At 35.3% G+C, this 23,552-nt stretch overlaps 4 protein-coding genes across 4 annotated transcripts; 2 read left to right on the top strand and 2 right to left on the bottom strand.

Moving 5' to 3' along the window:
• Positions 1-77: 77 nt before the first annotated feature.
• Positions 78-7,361, top strand: DFA_02134 (uncharacterized protein; the record flags this gene model as incomplete). The annotated part of the gene is made up of 4 exons (XM_004357561.1): positions 78-1,325; positions 1,407-3,921; positions 4,003-5,820; positions 5,899-7,361. 4 exons carry the CDS (start codon positions 78-80, stop codon positions 7,359-7,361), a joined length of 7,044 nt encoding a protein of 2,347 aa, XP_004357618.1.
• Positions 7,362-7,416: 55 nt separating this feature from the next.
• Positions 7,417-8,626, bottom strand: DFA_02135 (uncharacterized protein; the record flags this gene model as incomplete). The annotated part of the gene is made up of 4 exons (XM_004357562.1): positions 7,417-7,428; positions 7,573-7,917; positions 7,995-8,211; positions 8,295-8,626. 4 exons carry the CDS (start codon positions 8,624-8,626, stop codon positions 7,417-7,419), a joined length of 906 nt encoding a protein of 301 aa, XP_004357619.1.
• Positions 8,627-9,033: 407 nt separating this feature from the next.
• DFA_02136 (uncharacterized protein) lies at positions 9,034-10,193 on the bottom strand (the record flags this gene model as incomplete). Its single annotated transcript, XM_004357563.1, has 3 exons — positions 9,034-9,474; positions 9,583-9,793; positions 9,871-10,193. The coding sequence occupies 3 exons, from the start codon at positions 10,191-10,193 to the stop codon at positions 9,034-9,036; spliced, it is 975 nt and encodes a 324-aa protein (XP_004357620.1).
• Positions 10,194-11,332: 1,139 nt separating this feature from the next.
• DFA_02137 (uncharacterized protein) lies at positions 11,333-23,519 on the top strand (the record flags this gene model as incomplete). The annotated part of the gene is made up of 16 exons (XM_004357564.1): positions 11,333-11,600; positions 11,691-11,966; positions 12,037-12,309; positions 12,398-12,697; positions 12,771-13,049; positions 13,131-13,394; positions 13,472-14,062; positions 14,139-15,175; positions 15,241-15,637; positions 15,734-15,987; positions 16,072-17,331; positions 17,430-18,642; positions 18,739-20,016; positions 20,083-20,619; positions 20,686-21,972; positions 22,063-23,519. The coding sequence occupies 16 exons, from the start codon at positions 11,333-11,335 to the stop codon at positions 23,517-23,519; spliced, it is 10,971 nt and encodes a 3,656-aa protein (XP_004357621.1).
• Positions 23,520-23,552: the final 33 nt, after the last annotated feature.

Consider the following 23,552-nt stretch of genomic DNA (forward strand, 5'->3'; position numbering starts at 1 on the left):
ATTATTATTTTAATTTATTTATATGACTAACTCTTAATTCTTTACTTTTATTCCATTGACAGACACGTTTTGAGGAAATGGTTGATAGTTCGCCAAGAGATATTAATCTTCCTGCGCCTGCAGGTGTAACCACCATACCATTAACATTTAATCCAGCGAATGTGTTTAACCTTGTCAATCGTAACCCAATCAACTCGATTGCACCTACTATCACAAGATTCGCACCAGGTGATAATGTTTTTGGTACTGGTGTTATAGTTCCAGCCCCCACCATTGCACCAGCTACAATGACTGATATTCAATTAACACAATCATTGCAGTATTATGTCTTGTATAATGGAAATCTACCAGTTATGGATCCAGCCAGACCTTTAAGATATTTGTTTGTCGGGTCATCCTATATTGTTCCAGTTGACCATAAAACAGACAAGTCTGTGACCTACACTGTATCTGTTCATCAGACCATTAGAATGGAAAGAATACCAACTTTGGGATACACTGGTGAGTTGACATTCGATCTGTATGATTATACAGTGGATACAACCAACCCTGTACCTGTCAATGTCTATACTCCCAAGACACCCAATTTACTCGTCCCCACGACCAATGTACCTGTTGATAGACTATTACCACCAATCAAAGTTATGCGTACCGATCTTACTCCAACTCGTGTTGGTCATGAATTTGAATTGGTGTATCCCGATGCCCACTTTAAATCAATCAAAGGAATCAAAGCACAAGATGCCTTTGCACCTCTATTTGTTGCATACAGTCAAGGTGTAGCTGGAATATGTTTAATTGGTGATATTGATCCCATTAAAGGATGTACATTGGAAAAGGCCATTAGATCAAGTGCACCCACCGTCACTGAACTACCTGTAACCCCTGCATCGCCACCACCAGTACCAGTCAGTCTACCTATTGCCTATGGAAAACCTAGAGAGGTAGAAGTAATGTATTCAACAAGAATATTCGAGTTTAGTGGTACAGACAATACATTCAAGATTCTAAAGTTTGTCAGTCTATTCCAAGAAGAGCTTCGTAAACTACCACCTCTACTTAGTGGATTGGCCATATCATCACCCAATCAATTTAACATTGCGATTGACACTACTATTGCTCAATCAACAGTAACAGTCGATGGTACAACTATCATTTTGAAATCTGATCAACTTTGTGCCGATGAATTATCGTATCTCCTTTTACTCACTGTCGTTGCAAGAGAATCAAACATCAAGGGTCATGCCAGTCCATTAGCTTATGGAACTAGTCCACTCAACTGGTCCAATGGTATCCTTATTGCCATTTCAAAATTAATTTCAAATGTATGTATTTATAATAACAATAATAATAATAATAATAATTATAATTGCTAACAAAATATTTTCTATCATTTTTATTTGCAGCAAATCACAGGCATTGTTCCTGGTACACCACCTAGTTTAATTGGTGGATGTTTTACTGCAGTCGGTGCTATTGATTTGGTTACATTTGCTGATAATGTCAATATTGGATCATTCAAAAATACTGCTGCTGCCACTTGGTCACTAGTAAATTCCCCTTATCCCGATTGGTCATCGGATTCAATGTTTAAGTTATTATTTAAAGTCAAGACAACCGATCATATTCAATCATTTGCTGATTTCTATAATATGAAGAGACTACCACCATTGCCAATCTTGTATGAGAAATACATCATTATTCGTCCATTTAGCGCAAAGATGGATACCGACGATGATGAACCTGCAGCTCGTCATATGATGTCATTATTCACGATACCCACAACAACAACATCAGATATTGAAACCAACCAAAATATAGTATCACCACTCCAACAACTATTCAACTTTATTGATCAAGCTGCATTTACACCAGATGAATTATTACAACTTGACAACCAACAAATCAACCTATTAAAAGAATCATTGGACAAATGGGTTGATATTTCATCAGAGAATCAAGGTATCAAAGTATTACTCAAAAATCCAATCACTCAAACATCCAACCAAATCATCAAATACCTCGATGAAGTCAACTCTGTTCAATATGGAGTGTCTTCTGAACACATTGAATTATGTTATTTGGCAATCGGTGGTGGAGGTCAACAACAACAACAATACAAGATTGAAATATGTTCACCAATGTCAATCGTTTGCCTCACCAACACATTGAAACGTATTCAAATGACAGCATCGACTCTTTCAAAGAACTTTGGTGACTTGACATTTTACTATTCACCATTATCATCAGATTATGATGGATATGTTTCTGAAAGTGGAGCAGTGGATGGTATCTTGATTGCAACACTCAACTCCAAGTTATGTGATGCTCAAATGACTACTCTTTCATCGTTCCAATCGAATTCATTCTCGACTCTTTGTACTCAATCAGGACCGATCATCACCAGTTTATCAACAAACAATGGTGCATCAATTGGAGGATATCAACTATCGGTCAATGGATATAGATTCCAATCAAATTTGAATGTCACAGTTGGTGGTGCTAAATGCTCACAAACAACATTCCAGACATCACAACTTGTACAATGTGTCGTTCCACCAAACACAGGCATCAACCACCTCGTATCATTCTCATCGAATCACATTCAATCCACTCCATTCTATTTCTCATACAATCAACCAATAATCAACAGTGTATTAGTATCAGATATAACAAGATCAGTATCAGAGATAACAATCAATGGTGCTAACTTTGGTAATAGTGGTAGCAATGGTAATGACAATGCATTGTACATTTCTATTGATCAATACCAATGCTTTAATATTATTCAACATGTTGACTCCACCATCAGATGTAGAATTAAAAGTAGAGTTGCTGTCAACAACTTTGTCAATGTTTCAATATCCAACGACAATAGCAATGGTATTAGACAGACATCAGTATTCCATTTGAATCAAATCACAAATACTCAATTCAATTATTCCTATGTTCCAAATATCGTTGCAGTATTACCAAGTCATGGGTTTGCTCGTGATTTGGTGACAGTGGTTGGTGATTCATTTGCCAATGGAGATGCATTACCATTGTCATACTTTAAGGATACAAGATCAACAGTCCTGCCACCAGGTGATATGGGTGATGATATCTTGACCGTTCGAGTACCACAAATAACTCGCGACTCTCAACTCTTGGTGTCAGTCGATAATATTGGTAGTAATCTCAAGTCATTCACTTTGGATCAACCTTTTATTGAATCAATCTCACCAAGTCGTGTTAGTTCATCAGGTGGAGTCATTATCATTAAAGGAGGTGGATGGGGTATGTCTCGTCAAGCTATTGACTATGTCAAACTTGGTTCTACACCAATCAGTTGCACTCCATTCAACAAATTCCTCGAATGTATTGTTCCACCAAGCACTGGTGAAGTTAATACTCTCACTGTCTCTTTTAGTGGTAGAGTTACGACATCATACTTGTCCGATTACGGTATGTCGTATTCAACACCTCGTATCACATCATACACTGAATCGTCAGGAGTACTCACAATCAGAGGTGTCGACTTTGTCAACAGTGGAACCTCAACATCACCTCAAAACAGTTATTTGAATGTTGTATCAAATATGAATCGACCAATATCATATCAACAGCTCACATTTGTCAACAAGACAATGATCACAGCCACTCTCACATCTCTCTTGCCAGGAGAATCAGTAGAATCGGTTCAAGTATTAATATTTGGAATGAAATCCAATACTTACTACCATGCACGATATGGATGTGATGGATGGGTTAGAAACGGTGACTACAACTATATCCCACTACATTATGGAGTTTATCCATTAAAAGATTATGGATTCTGTGTCACTCCTTCATGTATTGCATCTTATCAAAAATCATCTGGTGAAGCTGGTTGTATCATTGTAGTTGATAGTAATACTGGTGTTCTTACACTATCTTATGGTATGTTATAAATTAATTAATTAATTAATTTAGAAAATTAAACTAATTTATTTATTTATTATTATTATTTAATTATTTTAGAATTTACAATTAATCTAAGTACATATGTTGATGCTCATATTGATGGTGTATTTAATAATACTTTTGACACGAGAGGTTCTGAATTTACCAATTCAATTATGTATATTTTGTCATACCCAACTGCTGCTTCTACTTTGGTTACTCGAAGATTCTATCCATCAATGTCAAGAATTGATTGCCCATCAAATTGTCTCATCAATGTATCTTCGACTAATGCAAGTTATATACCAATTATAAATAATTGGAGAGCAGACTTTACAGTCAACAAACAACCACAATCGTTTGACATTGGTTTCTACGACAAGAGAATATTTGGAGAACCAAGATCCATATTCTTTGACAATACATTCGGTAGTGGAAGAAGTATATCACTTCCATATGGTCGTTTCCGTATCTCATTTGAATGTCAATCGTACACCATCTCTGATCCTACCAACTCTATCAATGTTGCTGTATACTCACCTGGTATTGTAAATCCTACTATTTACGCACCCCCAGGTTCCAACATTAATCAACAAGCGACAACATTTGATGTCTATCGTAATGGTATATTGAATGCTTATAGTGGAGGACTTAATTCATTGGGTCAAGCTATTAGTTTTGAAAATATCTATCATCCAAGAGTGCCATCTTATTATATTGGAACTTCACTATTAGTTTGTTCAAGCATACCACCAAGTAACATTTGGACGTGTACAGTACCACCTAAAACAAGTTCAACACCTTTAACGTTTTCAACTTATTTAATGGTTGGTACAACTTTGACAAAGCTATACAAAGAGTTCCCAATCACCTACACTAGTGTTTTAGTTGCCTCTGGCTCTGTCTTTATGGACTATGACAAAGACAATACATTCAATAATATAGATACTAAAATGGCAGGACACACAGTTCAAATCAAATCAGGTAGTACTGTATTGGCATCACAAAATACAGTGGCTGGTGCTATTGGTTTCTCATTTAGTATGGATTATTTCCCAACCAATGCTCGTATCTACATTTATCCATCGCCTGGATATTTCTCGTACATTCCATCGTTCCCATTCTCGTCTCCCATTGTTAAAGATTTCCCAATTGCTCAATCTGATTACAAAAAATGTCAAGGATTTTTAACAGCTGGTAGTGAACAATTGAATTTGCAATTTGGTACATACGATCTATCAAAATTTGGATGGTGTAAATCACCCTCTGTATGCGCCAACGTCATCACCTCCCAGACTTTTGCAGACCATTGCACACTTGTTTACAGTGGTACCATGGTAACCATTGATTACAATGCACCGGTAACACTCACCTTTTGGCATAGTAACACGCCGGGCCAAACATATGGAGTGTATGCCAATTCGCCTCCTCCATCGGTCACCCAATACGTTGTTTTAGCTCGATCCATCATGAATGGTGTCTATGTTGTGTTCAACTATGCCGTTCCAGCCAATGGAACTCTCAAATTTAATGTACCCTATGGCACAACAAACCTTGTGATCACCACACCCAGTATCTTTGACCATTTAGTTGATGGTACCACCATTGACTTTACAACCAGTTTAACTGTACCATCATACACCAAGACACTAGGAGTCTTTTCTCCAGCCACCCACTATTACAACAGTGCATCAGTCAACATTCTCAGTCTTCCATTAGGTTTCTACAACTTTACATGGTACTCGAAACAAGGTCAAATCAAATCATTCAGTGCACATCCATCAATGAGTATTTATGTTTGGAATAATGCAGGTACTCTTTATAATGTTGCTAGAAATGGAAATAATATTCAACTTCCAGATACACTTGCATTGACTGTTGAAAATAGTCCAACTGGTATGTATCAACACAAATGAACAAAAACAAAATCAATTATAAATTAATATATTAACACAATACTTTTTTATTTATTAGATTTATACAGTTTCACAGTCCCACCAGAAGGATTACAATTTAGAATGCCAACTCCTTATACCTATGTTCCATTCCTTTTTATTGAAGGATTAGAGATTGAATGTGAAAATGCCTATATTACTTGTAAAATTCCATCACATATTGGAGGTACAACTTCAAAAGCAAAATTGAAACATACTGGAACGTTCTTTTATCACACTTGGACTATTACCTATCAAAAGAGATTCGAAATTCCATCTGCTGGATCAAGTTATTTGGCGGCAGGACAATCGTTGACATTGGGAGTAAACGATTTGGGAGTGATGATCAAGTACCCTCTCAATCCAGGAGTTGGACAACCATACACCTACTTTTCTCTCTCCCCTACAGGCATCAAGATTGGTTTCCAAGCAGGCCCAACCAATAGTCACATCTACCAGGTACTTTCTTCTCAGTATGACCAATCATTTACTGCACCTTTCTCATTCAAGGTAGAGTCTGACTATAACATTGGATTGTGGGGTACCAAATCAGGAGCACTATCCCGTGGTGCTTGGTATCTTGACAAATCTCCTCTTCCTCTCCAATCATCATACTTGCAAGTTGTTCGTGACGGAGTCATTGTTCAAAACAGCGCTGGAAGGGTAACATGGTCTAGATTAAAACCACTCAATTATTCTGGTCTTGCACGTCCACTTGGTGCTCAAATAGACTATCTTGATGCACTTGACACCAACAAGAACACGTTGTTTAAAGGTCAATTCCTAACCAATGGTGAAAGCTACCTTAGGGTTGATACTGACGGAGGTATTCGTCTCTACAATGACAACTCATTTACAACCAAAGTTTGGGAAGCTAAATTTACTGGTGGTCTCATTATTCTCACTTTAGCAGAAAAATGGGTATTGACTAGCACTAATCTATGTGCCTACGGTCAGTCAGGAATTTTTCTGCCTGTCATGTTGGGATGCCTTAATTTCTATGGTCAAGCTCGTTACCTATTTGTTGCCCCACCAACATACGGATCGTCACAATTTTCAATGACAGTGACCAATTATTTTGGAGCACTTGTTTACTCTCAAGGATCTGCTCCAACCTCGCCATACAAGATGATCCCAGGTACCTTTATGGAGTTTGGTGATGCACTGATTCATGGACAATTCCTCACCAACGGAGTTGAGAAACTCTACATTAAACCAAATGGAGTGTTTAGAAGAGAAGCATCTGGAAGTGAAACAACTCTTGCATCTGGTGTAGTCAATGCCATCTATGCTTCCATTCCTCTTCAATTTTCCGACCTCATTACAGTAACTCCACCAGGTACTTATAAATACGTATTCTATCCACCACCTGGTCACAATCTTCCCAATGTAGATCCCGTCACAAAACTTGTCTTTGTAACAGCTGCTGGAAGAGGTGCTGGAACCTCTAACCCTGCTGCTCAATTTGTTATCTATGATCAAAAATATTGGGCAAATATTTAATTCAAACAAACGAATAAATAAATAAATAAATAAATAAATAAATAAATAAATAGGTTTATAAACAAAACTATTTTTATAAAGATGATAGTTATTTTATTCTTTTTATTTTTTATCAATGTGTTTAGTGTGAAACAGCAAATACTTCAATCTCTAACACTGTAAAGTCAAGCTTGGATGTCAGAGTTTTGCTTCCTTTAAAGGTAGTATCTACATAGGAGTATGGGAAACTTTGATAACATAAATCATCTCTGGCAATGTTGGCACGATCAATGATATTGATATCATGAGCAGCCCCAAAGATAGGGCCAGAGTCTGGATCACCCTTGACATATGATTGATCCTTTGAATAATACTTGGTTGGTGGCACTCCTACATGATTGAGCATAGTGAAAATAAAACACTGATCGTCACCATAGAACTTGTTTTCCGAATTCCAAGACTGACTGTTGTATCCACCAAAAATGCTAAGATCATCTGATTTGATCAAGGTAATAGTTGGACCTTTTCCATCGCACAAGGAATGGAATGTTGATGCTTTAAATCCATTACGAGTACCCTACAGATCATAAATATAGTTATTGTTGTTAGTGTTGTGATAATAAAATGAATTTAAAAAAATGATATCTTTCTTACCCTGTAGAGAAGAGTTAAATTTGATTTCTTTCCAATCCATTTAGAAAAGTTGGCAATTTGATATTGGTCGACTATTACAGATGGGGATGGTAGGTGTTCAATGTAGATTTTATAGAATGCCAAATCTTTGTCGATTTCATTCAAAATTGATTGTGGAATCTCAAGTGGATCTTCAGTACGAAGGTAATTTAAAATATATTTAAAATTAGTTCCATCCCTAGAAATTTAAAACAAAAAAAAACAATTAATTAATTACAACTTTAGTCTCGGACTATAATAATAATACATATTTATGCATACCTGTCAATAAAGAAAGAGTTTGATTTATCATTGATATTGGTTGCTTTGATTTCCCCTTTTAATAGTTTATCAAAGTATGATCCTTTAACCTTAAGCAATGTCTCTTTTGTTGTTTGATACTCTGAACCACCAATATTTAGTGTGATTGGATCTACAATGTCTGGTTGGAACTCTACCTTGGTTAATTTGGCCACTGATGTTGATGTTGTATTGTTGTTTAAAATTTCATCCTTTTTTTTAATTATTTCTTTTAATTCTTTAATTTCATTTGAATATCGTACTTGTTGCTCTTGTAAAAGAGAATTAATTTGTTGAATTATTGGATCTGACATTTTAAATATTTAGTTTTGATTATTATTATTGAATCAAATGGTACCATTATTCCCTATTTATACTTGTACGTTTCTCCTTTAGGAGGAGAAAAACGAAGTGATACATGCATGAATTATAAATGGAATGTCAGAGAAAACCAAATCAAAAAGATCTTTTTTGTTACTTCATACTTTCCCGATATTTTGTCATCTTGGATATCTAGAATCCATCGTTCGATACCACCCATCAATTTAGGTTTCAAGACCATGTATAAGTAGTTTACCTTTTCTCATTGTAATTCTTTTAACACATCATCATTATCATAAAGATATTTGCAAATATCACTTTAAAAATCATCGCAAAAAAAAAAGGATTATTGGTTTGTTGGGATTGTGAATAATTTATTTAAATAGAATTAATTAAAAGTTTAATCAGTTGTAAATACCTCGATTTCTTCCATTGCGATTTCATCAAATGAACAAAAAGTATATCTTCCTTGTGATATCTTTGATGACTCGTGATAGTGATGAGGGAAACCAGAGTAGCTATTTATGTCGTTGTTGCTATTACTACAAATCTGAATATCAGATCCAAACATTGGACCATGTGTGGAGTACCCATACACATAACCATCGGTAAAGCCTGGTATAGCCACAAACTTGGTTGGTTCTCTTCCATAATTGTTGATGATTGTGAAAATAAAACAATTTGTGTCACCATAACCATCTTGATTGTTATCTGAATTCCATGATTGGCTGTTATAGCCACCGAATACCTCGCCTTCAATTGATTTAATAAATGTAATAGTTGCACCTTTTCCATCACATTTATCATGGAATGATTTAGCTTCAAATCCATCTTTTGTTGCCTAGAAAGAAAGAAAAAGAAAGAAAGAAAAAAAGAAATTGTTAGTTATTATTAATAATGATGTTATTTTGTATATTAATTACTCTGGTTCAATAAGATTTAAACATACTTTATAAATTAAATTTAATTTTTTATGTGAACCTAGCCATTCATAAACAGGAGCCATTTGAACATGGTCCAACATAGAGCAAGGTGGCTCAGGAATTGTGATTTTATAGAATTGTAATTCCCTTTCGATTGCACTTTTGATCGATGCTGGGAATATAACTGCATCATGATCACGAAGATAATTTAAAATATATGCAAAATTAGTTCCGTCTCTAAATAGGTAGTAAAAATAATAATATTATTAGTTTGTGTTTAAAATATATTAATTAATCGTTGTGTACATTCATACCTGTCAATAAAGAAAGTGTTTGGTTTGCCAGTAACAGAAGTAATTTTGATATCACCAGACAACATTGCATCAAAGTATGTGCCTTTGATGCTGGTGAGTGTTGCCTTTGATGCTTGAAACTTTACTCCACCAACAACGAGTGTAACAGGATCAGCAATCATTGATATATCGACTACTTTTTGAAATTCTAACAACTCTTTTCTTGTCTTTGTTAGTTTTTCTATTTCTTCATTCAACTCTTTGATATCATTTTTGTAACTTTCTTTAGCTTCTTCTAATAGTTCTGTTATTTGGTTAACTGTAATTTGTGTTTTGTCTAACATTTTAAAATTATAATTGATTTGATTGATAAATTATGATGATGATGATGATTTGTCTATCTCTTTTTGTTGGTTTTGATCAATAATAATAATAATATTTGTATTGTATGTTTTGGTTCTAACGTTGACGACAACGAATGCAAATGACCACTGCACCATCATTTTATAGCTGACGGTTCTCTTTGATTCTGCAGATCACTTTCAAACCATGACCCCAAATATCAAAGTTTTAAAAAAACCTTAAAATTTTATAAGATATTATTCTGTGCATACCAAGATTCTATACCAATACTCACAATGGGATTCGTCTTGACTAACACCAGTCTATGTTCCTGCGGCTCGTCATGTTGGGATGTCTTTAATTTCAATGGTCAACCCTCCAACCCTGCTGCTCAACTTGTTATCTTTTTTGATCAAAAATATAAGGCAATATTTAATACAAAAAAATAATAAATAATAAATACAAATAAATAAATAAACAAATAAATAATCTTCATACAACTATAAATGAAACAAAGGTTGTTGAGTAACAGCCAGATAGAGGGATGAATATTGAAACATTTTATTTTATTTTTTTTATTTTTTATTATTGAATTTTAATACTACAGTGCAAGCACAAAGTAAAATAATTGTTCATTATAGAAACACTAAAAATAACAAATACTATTATTATTAATTATATTGCAGTAGTATATATTATATAATATTTCTTCTTTCAATTCTAAAGTTTGTGACGATAAAAATCCAAGTGAACTCGCTGCTAAAGTGCAAAGATAGTTGTGTCTTTTAATGAAACAAATCTAATCACGAGTGAAATGAGATATCCAACAAAACCATGTTGATGTTGCTCGCCAACAATATTAATATCTACCAACAATGTAAACGAGCGACGATCAAGTTTATCATCAACAAACTAAATTAACACCTAAGTTCAAATAATGGTGTACTCATCACAACTTGAACAAGTTCGCTATAGATAATAATAATAATCAACATAGTAACTATAACTAGTAAATAGATAAATAATAGTAATAGTAATAATGATAAGGTTTAAACCGAAATCTATATCTTTGATAGTATTATTGCTAGTATTGCTACAAGTAGTAATCAATGTGGTTGATGGCGCACCACCCACCATCAATATGGCAGCCAATGTGTTTATCGGATACAAAGGTGCTGTTAAGGTTTACACTGTTACTGCCGACACTGTATCAGTGTACTCTGTCATTGTTTCTAGCCCTCCCATCTCTCACCCTCCCTTAGATGTAGTTCCTCCCGTTGCTAGTGGATCACAGCTAACAATCACATTCCCAGCACTGCCTGGTTACTTAAAGTCAGACCCTATAGATGCTACTCTAATCATTTTCAATGCCGCTGGCGAGGAAACAACAATTGCATTTAAATATTATGGTATGTTAAATTAAAAATTAATTAATTAATTAATTTATTAATGAACTAAACCAACTCTTTCTCTCTCTCTTTCTTTCTCTCTCTCTTTAGCACCAAAGGTTACAAGAATATTACCTGATAGTGGATTCAAAAGTGGAGGTACTATCATAACGATCACAGGATTTAATCTCTACTTTGCAGGACTACTCACAACTATTACTCTTGGTGGTGTTCCATGTACCGTCGTTAATGTTCCTACTGCTGCATCAATTCAATGTACTACACCTTCTTTAATTGGTTCTCCTTCAGATTTGGTCAAATTACACTTGGAGGTTGATGGTAATGCTGACACTGCAGCTCCTGAATTTCTAAATTATGATTTAATTGGTATGTTATATTTATTTAATTACTAGTTATTATTTAATTAATTTATTTATTTTACATTATTTAATTTTAGAACCTCAAATAGAAGATTTTGAACCAAAATTTGGAAAGGCTATAGGAGGTGAATTGTTGATGATTACACTCAATGATAATCCTGATCCCCTTCCACTACTTCCAACATCTATTATGATTGGTACTGCTCAATGTACTAGTATAAATAGACCCTCTTCATTGGTACTCACTTGTCTTACACCCACCATTTCAGATGTATCCCAACGATCTCTCAAAATCACAATCAATCTAAACTCATTTGTAATTACATCTACATCAACTTTTAATTATCTTTGTATGTATAATAATAATAATAATTAGTTATTTATTTTATGCAACCGTCTAATATATAAAATTATCTTTTTTTTTCTTTTTTTTTAAAGATCCAACAATCACATCAATTCAACCTGAAAGTGGATGGGCAGGAGGAGGAAAAGATATTATATTTAGTGGTGATAATTTATTTGCAGCAACCTCTATCATTGCCAATATTGGAGATGAACTATGTACTGGATGTACTGTCATCACTGATAATACTGTCGTTCCAGTATCTTACAAGATTAAGTGTACTACTCCCGTTCGTATTGCTCCATACAATCTTGTATTATCAAAGATTGTAACACTCAAACTCAACAATCTTGAAGTATTATACCCTCCAACTCCTTTCAAGTATACTTTTATTCGTAAGTCTTTATCATTTTATTAATATTTCAACTTTGTACATTTTTGAACTAAAATTTTTAATCCTCAAACTAGAACACAACATTAAAAAGATCATACCAGAAAGAGGACAACCCGGTAGTACAATAACAATAACAGGAAACAATATTAAAGATGGAGTTGTTCAAATTAATGATTTAATTTGTCCAACCATTGCTTATGTTGTTTTAGAGCACACTGAGGAGATTACATGTAGGGTTCCAACACTATTTGTAAATGATGTTGATGTCAATGTTGTTATCTTTGTTGATAATAACCCTTCAATTCTTTCATTACCTTTTGGTGTAACAACTCTTCCTAAATTCAGATATTATAGTATGTAGAAACAAAAAAAGAATCATGATACATTCATTTTTAATCATTTATTAATTCATTATGATTATTATTTAATTGTAGAACCAATCATTTCAAATACAGAACCGATACTATCATACACCAAAGGAACATTTGTTGTGACTATTCAAGGACAAGCTTTCTATGATATCACTCAAATCAAATATGGTGACAATGTACTTGACTCAACCAAATTCAATGTGATCGAATACAACAAAATCTATCTTCATGTGTTTAATGACCTTCCAACAATAGCTCATCTTCCAATAACCCTCACTACAACATTTGGTGATTATTCAAAAGATGGTTTTGGTGTTCAATTTGTTGGTATGTTAACATTTACAAATGATATGAATGTGAATCTTTATCATTAATATTAATATTAATTTTTTATTTATTTGTAGAACCTTCTATTATGACAATGGATACAATAAGAGGAATAGCATCAGGAGGAACAATAGTCAATATTCAGTTGGATGGAGTTGTTGAAGGAAGTTCATTTGAAATTAAAATTGGTGATAGATTATGTCAACCAACTATGGTTGTACCTGCACCTGCATTTGGATCGGTTCAATGTATCATTCCACCTTCAAAGTTTGAAGAACCTGAACTCGGTGGAACAGTCAGTGAAGATATTTCTATTATTGTCGGTTTATTGGGTTCAACATTGCCATTAACCTCATCACCATCTTCACAAACCTACACCACCACTTTAAAATACACCTATGAAGGACCATCGATTAATAACATCACACCTGCCAAGCTATCAATGAGTGGTGGCCGAGTTACCATTGATGGTACCAATCTTGATAATCCCACCAAAGTTACAATCGGCACTGACAATTGTATGATCAGTACCACACCGACTCCACCAACTCCAACACAAATCATTTGTACTCTACCACCAACTTTACAATCAGGTTTATTAAATACCAATGTTATGCTTTCATCTGGTCTTTTAGCAAATAAGATAAAAATTACAATCGATGCAACTTGTAAGTAAAAAATATCAATCATGATTATTTAATTTATATATTTATTAATTTATTTATTTCTATTTATAATCATTAGTACCAACCATATTGAGTATTTCACCAAAACAAGGACAAAAATCAGTAAATACAAACTTGGATGGTAGTTTTATGTTTATAACCATTAATGGTATCAATCTTGGCACAACAACGGCAACAACATCAGTTACAGTTGGTTTAGAATCATGTGCAATTGGAGTAGCTGGTACAATTGTTACAGCAAACCAAATTATATGTTTGAAACCAATCAGTACTGTTTCAGGGCCAGCCGAGGTTGTTGTTAAAGTGAACGGTATCGATTCGATTGATGAGGTGTACTATAGACAGAATGGTTTGTCTTGCTTTGGACAACCAGAGGCAGATGGATCAAACTCACCAGTCGACTGGTTCCTCATCAAGAAATTCCCACATACTGGAACTACCGGTTTCGACGTGAACAGAGCATACATGTACACTGATTCATCGGTCAAAGACAAAACAATGGAATTCAAAACCGACTTTGAATCTGCTGATAGCCCATTATCAATGACCTATACCCAATGGATGCATGATACACAATACGGTTACATGTTTTTTAATGATCAAGTCAAAGGTGCACAAAAAGATGCTGGACATGTTAAAGGAATGCTATTTTGGGAGTTTTCTCCAGATGGTAGTACCTTGGAATCGGGTGTGCACATAATGCATTCACAACCACACTTTCCTGTTAATATGCACATCCCTCGAGATAAGGGTACAGGTGCTGCAGCACACCATACCTATGCTACACCGAACCGACTATACAAATCTAAAAAATATGGTAGTTTGTGGGCAGGTAAAAGCAATAATTTAGGACAACATTTCTTTTGTTACAATCTCGATGCTGCAGGTGTTGACAGAGTTGCCGAATACTTTATTAAAACCAATGCATGGGCTCTTCCGAGACCAAGATTATCAAGTGTTCCAAACCCCTCTCCGATCTACAATGGAGCATATCTCACAACCACCACATGGCTCCATGAATTAAATACGATGACAATTCCTGGTCCAGGTAGAAAGGCAAATTATGGTCAATATAAAATGAATGAATTTGTAGAAGTAAGTATATATTTTCATAACCCAAACAAACAACTAACATACATTTTATTTTATTTTATTTTTAGCTTTGTGAAGATAATATCAATCAAATTAATTTAGGTGATATTTGTTATTGGACAATTAATGCTGTAGTTCCTGGGTTTGGTAAAGCCAAATACTTTGAAAAGACAACTATATTCACAGGACCCTCGTCTGTTGCCGTGACATTTGGTATTCCAGTCGACCCAGCACTTGTTCCCCCATTTGTTGGTGGACCAGGAGAAGCGAGATTGATTGTTGCTCCTCGACCAAAACCAAAAGCTGTTGTGGCTAGCACTGTTCCAGAAAAGATTACGCAAGATGGTATCGATATCTGGGAGGTAATGGTCAATTACTACAAAAGAAGTTTCTTTGTATCAACCTATCTTATTGGACAGAAACCTCTTTTCCCAGTCCCCGGTATTTATAATGTTCATGTAACTCGTATGTAAATCAAAAATATCATCCAACCAAGAAACTAATCTTCATTGGTTATCTATTTTTATATATTAATATTGATTAATTGTCACTCCCTTTTAGAAATTCCTTTACCAGATGGTTCATTGGGAAAGAATGGATATGCATACTTTAACAGCACTGATCATTCCAAGCTTGCATTCAACTTGGAACCAAAGATTGGAGCAGGTGCATATGACGATGGTGAGAATATGATGTGTTTTGGTGATACTAATCGTCACTCGAAGCAACCAAAAAGAGGTGGTGGCGTCCTATGTATTCAATCACCTGAACTCGTTTATCAATTCAACCGTTTTGTTTCTGGTTATGGATCAGTTGTATGTATTATTCATTATTATTATGACATACATCTATTCAAATGCTTACATTTCCAATACTAACACTTATATATTTTGAAATAGTTAAAATTCAAGGTATTTTCTGAGAGTTCACCAAGAGATATTAATCTTCCTGCACCTGCAGGTATAACGACCATACCATTAACATTTAATCCAGCGAATGTGTTTAACCTTGTCAATCGTAACCCAATCAACTCGATTGCACCTACTGTCACAAGATTCGCACCAGGTGATAATGTTTTCGGTACAGGTGTTATAGTTCCAGTCCCCACCGTTGCACCAGCTACGGCAACAAACGTTCAGTTATCGAATTCCTTAAAGTATTTTGTTTTATATAATGGAAATCTACCAGTTATGAACCCAACAAATCCTGCTAAATATTTGTTTGTCGATGCCTCTTATGTTGTTCCAGTCGGCCATAAAGCTTTAACTGCTGTGGCTTACACTATCACCGTTCATCAGACCATTAGAATGGAAAGAATACCAACTTTGGGATACGCTGGTGAGTTGATATTCGATCTATATGATTATGCAGTAGATTTCACTATCCCCGCTGCACCTGTCAACGTCTATACTCCCAAGACACCCAATCTACTCGTCTCAACCACCAATGTACCTATTGATAGACTATTACCACCAATCAAAGTTATGCGTACCGATCTTACTCATGTTGGAACCGAATATGAATTGGTGTATCCAGACGCTCACTTTAAATCAATCAAAGGAATCAAAGCACACGATGCATTTGCACCTCTATTTGTTGCATACAGTCAAGGTGTAGCTGGCATTTGTTTGATTGGTGATATCGATCCTATTTACGGTTGTACATTGGAAAAGGCAATTAGATCAAGGGCACCTACTGTCACTGAACTACTTGTATCACCTGTATCGCCACCACCAGGGCCACTCATTGTACCTTCACTCTATGGGTTCCCTGGGAAAGACCAAGTAGTGGATTCAACAAGAAGATTCCAATTCAGTGGTACCGACAATACATTCAAGATTCTAAAGTTTGTCAGTCAATTCCAAGAAGAGCTTGGTCAAATACCACCTCTAATCGGTGGATTGGCTGCGTCATCACTTGATGGGTTTGACATTGCCATTGACACTACTATTGCTCAATCAACAGTAACAGTCGATGGTACAACTATCATTTTGAAATCTGATCAACTTTGTGCTGATGAATTATCGTATCTCCTTTTACTCACCGTCGTTGCAAGAGAATCAAACATCAAGGGTCATGCCAGTCCATTAGCTTATGGAACTAGTCCACTCAACTGGTCAAATGGTATCCTTATTGCCATTTCAAAATTAATTTCAAATGTATGTAAATAATATTATTATTATTTAATTAATTATTATTATTTAATTTACAAATCAAGATTATTAATCAATCATTATTTCTTTTGTTTTTTTTTTAGAAAATTGAAGTTCCTTTTGCAACACCTAGTTTAATTGGTGGATGTTTTACTGCAGTCGGTGCTATTGATTTGGTTACATTTGCTGATAATGTCAATATTGGATCATTCAAAAATACTGCTGCTGCCACTTGGATACTAAGTTCCTCTCCCGATTGGTTACCAGATTCCATGTTTAAATTATTATTTAAAGTCAAGACAACCGATCATATTCAATCATTGAGTGATCTCTATAATATGAGGGGACTGCCACCACCATATCCAACAGTATTTTACGACAAATACATTATTATTCGTCCATTTAGCGCAAAGATGGATGTCGACGATGATGAACCTGCTGCTCGTCATATGATGTCATTATTCACAATACCAACAACAACAACATCAGATGTTGAAACCAACCAAAATATAGTATCACCACTCCAACAACTATTCAACTTTATTGACCAAGCTGCATTTACACCAGATGAATTATTACAACTTGACAATCAACAAATCAACCTATTAAAAGAATCATTGGACAAATGGGTTGATATTTCATCAGAGAATCAAGGTATCAAAGTATTACTCAAAGATCCAATCACCCAAACATCCAACCAAATCATCAAATACCTTGATGAAGTCAACTCTGTTCAATATGGAGTGTCTTCTGATCACATTGAATTATGTTATTTGGCAATCGGTGGTGGAGGTCAACAAGAATACAAGATTGAAATATGTTCACCAATGTCAATCGTTTACCTCACCAACACATTGAAACGTATTCAAATGACAGCATCAACTCTTTCAAAGAACTTTTGTGACTTGACATTGTACCATTTGCCATTATCATCAGAATATGATGGATATGTTTCTGATGGAGTAGATGGTTTAATGATTGCAACACTCAACTCCAAGTTGTGTGATGCTCAAATGACTACTCTTTCATCGTTCCAATCGAATTCATTCTCGACTCTTTGTACTCAATCAGGACCGATTATTACAAGTCTATCAACAAACAATGGTGCGTCAATTGGAGGGTACCAACTATTGGTCAATGGATATAGATTCCAATCAAATTTGAATATTACCATTGGTGGTGTTAGATGTTCTCAAACAATATTCCAGACATCACAACTTGTACAATGTGTAGTTCCACCAAACACAGGTATCAACCACCTCGTATCATTCACATCGAATCATATTCAATCAACTCTATTTTATTTCTCTTACAATCGTATGTTTCGCTATAACTATTAATTAGTTAAATTTTAAATTATTTAATTCTACCTTTTTTCATTTCTAACCTTTTATTTTTTTTATACCTTTATAGAACCAATAATCAACAATGTATTAGTATCAGATATAACAAGATCAGTATCAGAGATAACAATCAAAGGTGCAAACTTTGGTAATAGTGGAGGCAACGACAACTCACTTTATATCTCTATTGATCAATACCAATGCTTTAATATTATTCAACATGTTGACTCCACCATCAGATGTAGAATTAAAAGTAGAGTTGCTGCCAACAACTTTGTCAATGTTTCAATATCCAACGACAATAGCAACGGTATTAGACAGACATCAGTATTCCATTTGAATCAAATCACAAATACTCAATTCAATTATTCCTATGTTCCAAATATCGTTGCAGTATTACCAAGTCATGGATTTGCTCGTGATTTGGTGACAGTGGTTGGTGATTCATTTGCCAATGGAGATGCATTACCATTGTCATACTTTAAGGATACAAGATCAACAGTCCTGCCACCAGGTGATATGGGTGATGATATCTTGACCGTTCGAGTACCACAAATAACTCGAGACTCTCAACTCTTGGTGTCAGTCGATAATATTGGTAGTAATCTCAAGTCATTCACTTTGGATCAACCTTTTATTGAATCAATCTCACCAAGTCGTGTTAGTTCATCAGGTGGTGTCATCATCATTAAAGGAGGTGGATGGGGTATGTCTCGTCAAGCTATCGACTATGTCAAACTTGGTTCTACACCAATCAGCTGTACTCCATTCAACAAATTCCTCGAATGTATTGTTCCACCAAGCACTGGTGAAGTTAATACTCTCACTGTCTCTTTTAGTGGTAGAGTCACGACATCATACCTCTCAGACTATGGTATGTCATATTCAACACCTCGAATCACATCGTACACTGAATCATCAGGAGTACTCACAATCAGAGGTGTCGACTTTGTCAACATTGGCACCCAAACATCACCTCAAAACAGTTATTTGAATGTTGTATCGAATATGAATCGACCATTGTCATATCAACAGCTCACATTTGTCAACAAGACAACCATCACAGCCACTCTCACATCTCTCTTGTCAGGAGAATCAGTAGAATCAGTTCAAGTATTAATATTTGGCATGGAATCTAATACTTACTACCATGCACGATATGGATGTGATGGATGGGTTAGAAACGGTGACTACAATTATATTCCATTACATTATGGAGTTTATCCATTAAAAGATTATGGATTCTGTACCACACCTTCATGTATTGCATCTTATCAAAAATCATCTGGTGAAGCTGGTTGTATCATTGTAGTTGATAGTAATACTGGTGTTCTTACACTATCTTATGGTATGTTATATTAATTATTATATTAGCAAATTATTAATTATTTATTAATTTTATTTATTTATTTAGAATACACAATTAATCTAAATACCTATGTAGATGCTCATATTGATGGTGTATTTGATAGTGCTTACGATAATAGAAACTCTGAATTAGCCAATTCAATGATCATTCTTGTGGCGTACCCAACCGCCGGCTCTGTTTATGTCAGTAGACTATTTTATCCATCAATGTCAAGACTTGATTGTCCATCTATATGTCTCATCAATGTATCTTCGACTAATGCAAGTTATATACCTATTATAAATAATTGGAGAGCAGACTTTACAGTCAACAAACAACCTCGATCGTTTGACATTGGTTTCTACGACAAGAGAATATTTGGAGAACCAAGAGTAGCATTCTTTTCAAGTGGATTCGGTAGTGGACTTCGTCTATCACTTCCATATGGTCGTTTCCGTATCTCATTTGAATGTCAATCGTACACTATCCCCACCAATATCAATGTTGCTGTATATTTACCTGGTGTTGTAGATCCTATTATATACGTACCACCAGGAGGAAACACTCTCAAACAAGCAACAACATTTGATGTCTATCGAAATGGTATGTTTTTTATTTCGGCCAAAAGAATTCTTTTACTTTATAACTAATTGATGAATTATTTTTTAGATATATTGAATGCTTATAGTGGAGGACTTAATCCATTGGGTCAAAACATTAGTTTTGAAAATATCTATCATCCAAGAGTGCCATCTTATTATATTGGAACTTCTTTATTAGTTTGTTCAAGCATACCACCAAGTAACATTTGGACCTGTATAGTACCACCTAAAACAGGTTCTGCACCTTTAACTTTTTCAACCTATTCGATGGTCGGCACAACTTTGACCAAGTTTTACAAAGAGTTCCCAATCACCTACACTAGTGTTGTAGTTGCCTCTGGCTCTGTCTTTATGGACTATGACAGAGACAATACATTCAATAATATAGATGAGAAAATGGCAGGACACACAGTTCAAATCAAATCAGGTAGTACTGTATTGGCATCACAAAATACAGTGGCCGGTGCTATTGGTTTCTCATTTAGTATGAGTTACATCCCAACCAATGCTCGTATATACATTTATCCATCGCCTGGATGTATTTCATACTTCTCATCGTTCCCATTCTCGTCTCCCATTGTCAAAGATTTCCCCCTTTATCAATTAGATATGTTTGGTATCGAATTGAGCAAACAATGTCAAGGATATTTAACAGCTGGAACCGAGCAATTGAATTTACAAAGTGGTACATACGATCTATCAAAATTTGGATGGTGTAAATCACCCTCTGTATGCGCCAACGTCATCACTTCTGAAACCTTCCCAGACTATTGCACACCTGTTTACAGTGGAACCATGGTGACCATTGATTACAATGCACAGGTTACACTCACCTTTTGGCTTAGTAACTCACCAGGTTTACCATACAGTTCAAACAAATTGCCCCCTTCATCAATGTTCCAATACGGTGTTGCAGCTAGATCCATTATAAATGCATCATATTACACATTCTACTTTACTGTTCCAGCCAATGGAATTCTCAAGTTTAATGTACCCTTTGGCACAACAAACCTAATCATCACTCCACCCAGTATCTTTGATCATATAGTTGATGGAACCACCATTGACTTTACAACCAGTGAGAGTGTACCATCATTCGCCAAGACACTAGCAGTCTTTTCTCCAGCCACCCACTTTTACAACAGTGCATCAGTCAACATTCTCAGTCTCCCATTAGGTTTCTACAACTTTACATGGTACTCTAAACAAGGTCAAATCAAATCATTCAGTGCACATCCATCAATGAGTATTTATGTTTGGAATAATGCAGGTACTCTTTATAATGTTGCTAGAAATGGAAATAATATTCAACTTCCAGATACACTTGCATTGACTGTTGAAAATACTCCAACTAGTATGTATAAATACAAAATCAATTTTTAAAATCAATTATAAATTAATATATATTAACAAACTCTTTTTTTAAACTATTACTTTTTTTTAGATTTATATAGTTTCGCAGTCCCACCAGATGGATTACAATTCACAATGCCAACTCCTTATTCTTATGTCCCATTCCTTTTTATTGAAGGATTAGAGATTGAATGTGAAAATAACTATATTAATTGTAAAATTCCATCACACATTGGAGGTACAACTTCAAAAGCAAAATTGAAGCATGCTGGAACGTTCTTTTATCACACTTGGACTATTACCTATCAAAAGAGATTCGAAATTCCATCTGCTGGATCAAGTTATTTGGCAGCAGGACAATCGTTGACACTGGGAGTAAACGATATTGGAGTAATGATCAAGTACCCTCTCAACCCAGGAGTTGGACAACCATACACCTACTTTTCTCTCTCCCCTACAGGCATCAAGATTGGTTTCCAAGCAGGCCCAACCAATAGTCACATCTACCAGGTACTTTCTTCTCAGTATGACCAATCATTTACTGCACCTTTCTCATTCAAGGTAGAATCTGACTATAACATTGGATTGTGGGGTACCAAATCAGGAGCATTATCCCGTGGTGCTTGGTATCTTGACAAATCTCCTCTTCCTCTCCAATCATCATACTTGCAAGTTGTTCGTGATGGAGTCATTGTTCAAAACAGCGCTGGAAACGTACAATGGTCCAGATTAAAACCACTCAATTATTCTGGACTTGCACGTCCACTTGGTGCTCAAATAGACTATCTTGACGCACTTGACACCAACAAGAATTTCTTGACAATGGGAAGATTCCTAACCAATGGTGAAAGCTATCTTAGATTTGATAATGATGGAAGTCTTCGTCTATACAATGACAACTCCTTCACAGCCTATTCATGGCAAGTCTTTTTTAGTGGTGGCATTATGAATCTCCTTCCACCAATCAAATGGGTTTTCACAGCCAATAGTCTCTGCGCTCACGGTCAGTCAATACTCACCCCAATTGTGGGGTGCATCCAATTCAATGCTCCAGCTCGTTACCTATTTGTTGCCCCACCAACATACGGATCGTCACAATTTTCAATGACAGTGACCAATTATTTTGGAGCACTTGTTTACTCTCAAGGATCTGCTCCAACCTCGCCATACAAGATGATCCCAGGTACCTTTATGGAGTTTGGTGATGCACTGATTCATGGACAATTCCTCACCAATGGAGTTGAGAAACTCTTTGTCAAACCAAATGGAGTGTTTAGAAGAGAAGCATCTGGAAGTGAAACAACCCTTGCATCTGGAGTCGTCAACGCCATTATCGCTTCTAGTACACTTCAATTTGGTGGCCTCATGACAGTAACTCCACCAGGTACTTACAAATACGTATTCTATCCACCACCTGGTCACAATCTTCCCAATGTCGACCCAGTCACAAAACTTGTCTTTGTAACAGCTGCTGGAAGAGGTGCTGGAACCTCCAACCCTGCTGCTCAATTTGTTATCTATGATCAAAAATATTGGGCAAATATTTAATTCAAACAAATAAATAAATAAATAAATAATATT

The sequence above is a fragment of the Cavenderia fasciculata genome, assembly GCF_000203815.1.
Source record: "Cavenderia fasciculata unplaced genomic scaffold Scf_Dfasci-G-b-126g04.f1-5, whole genome shotgun sequence".
Taxonomy (NCBI): Eukaryota; Evosea; class Eumycetozoa; order Acytosteliales; family Cavenderiaceae; genus Cavenderia; species Cavenderia fasciculata.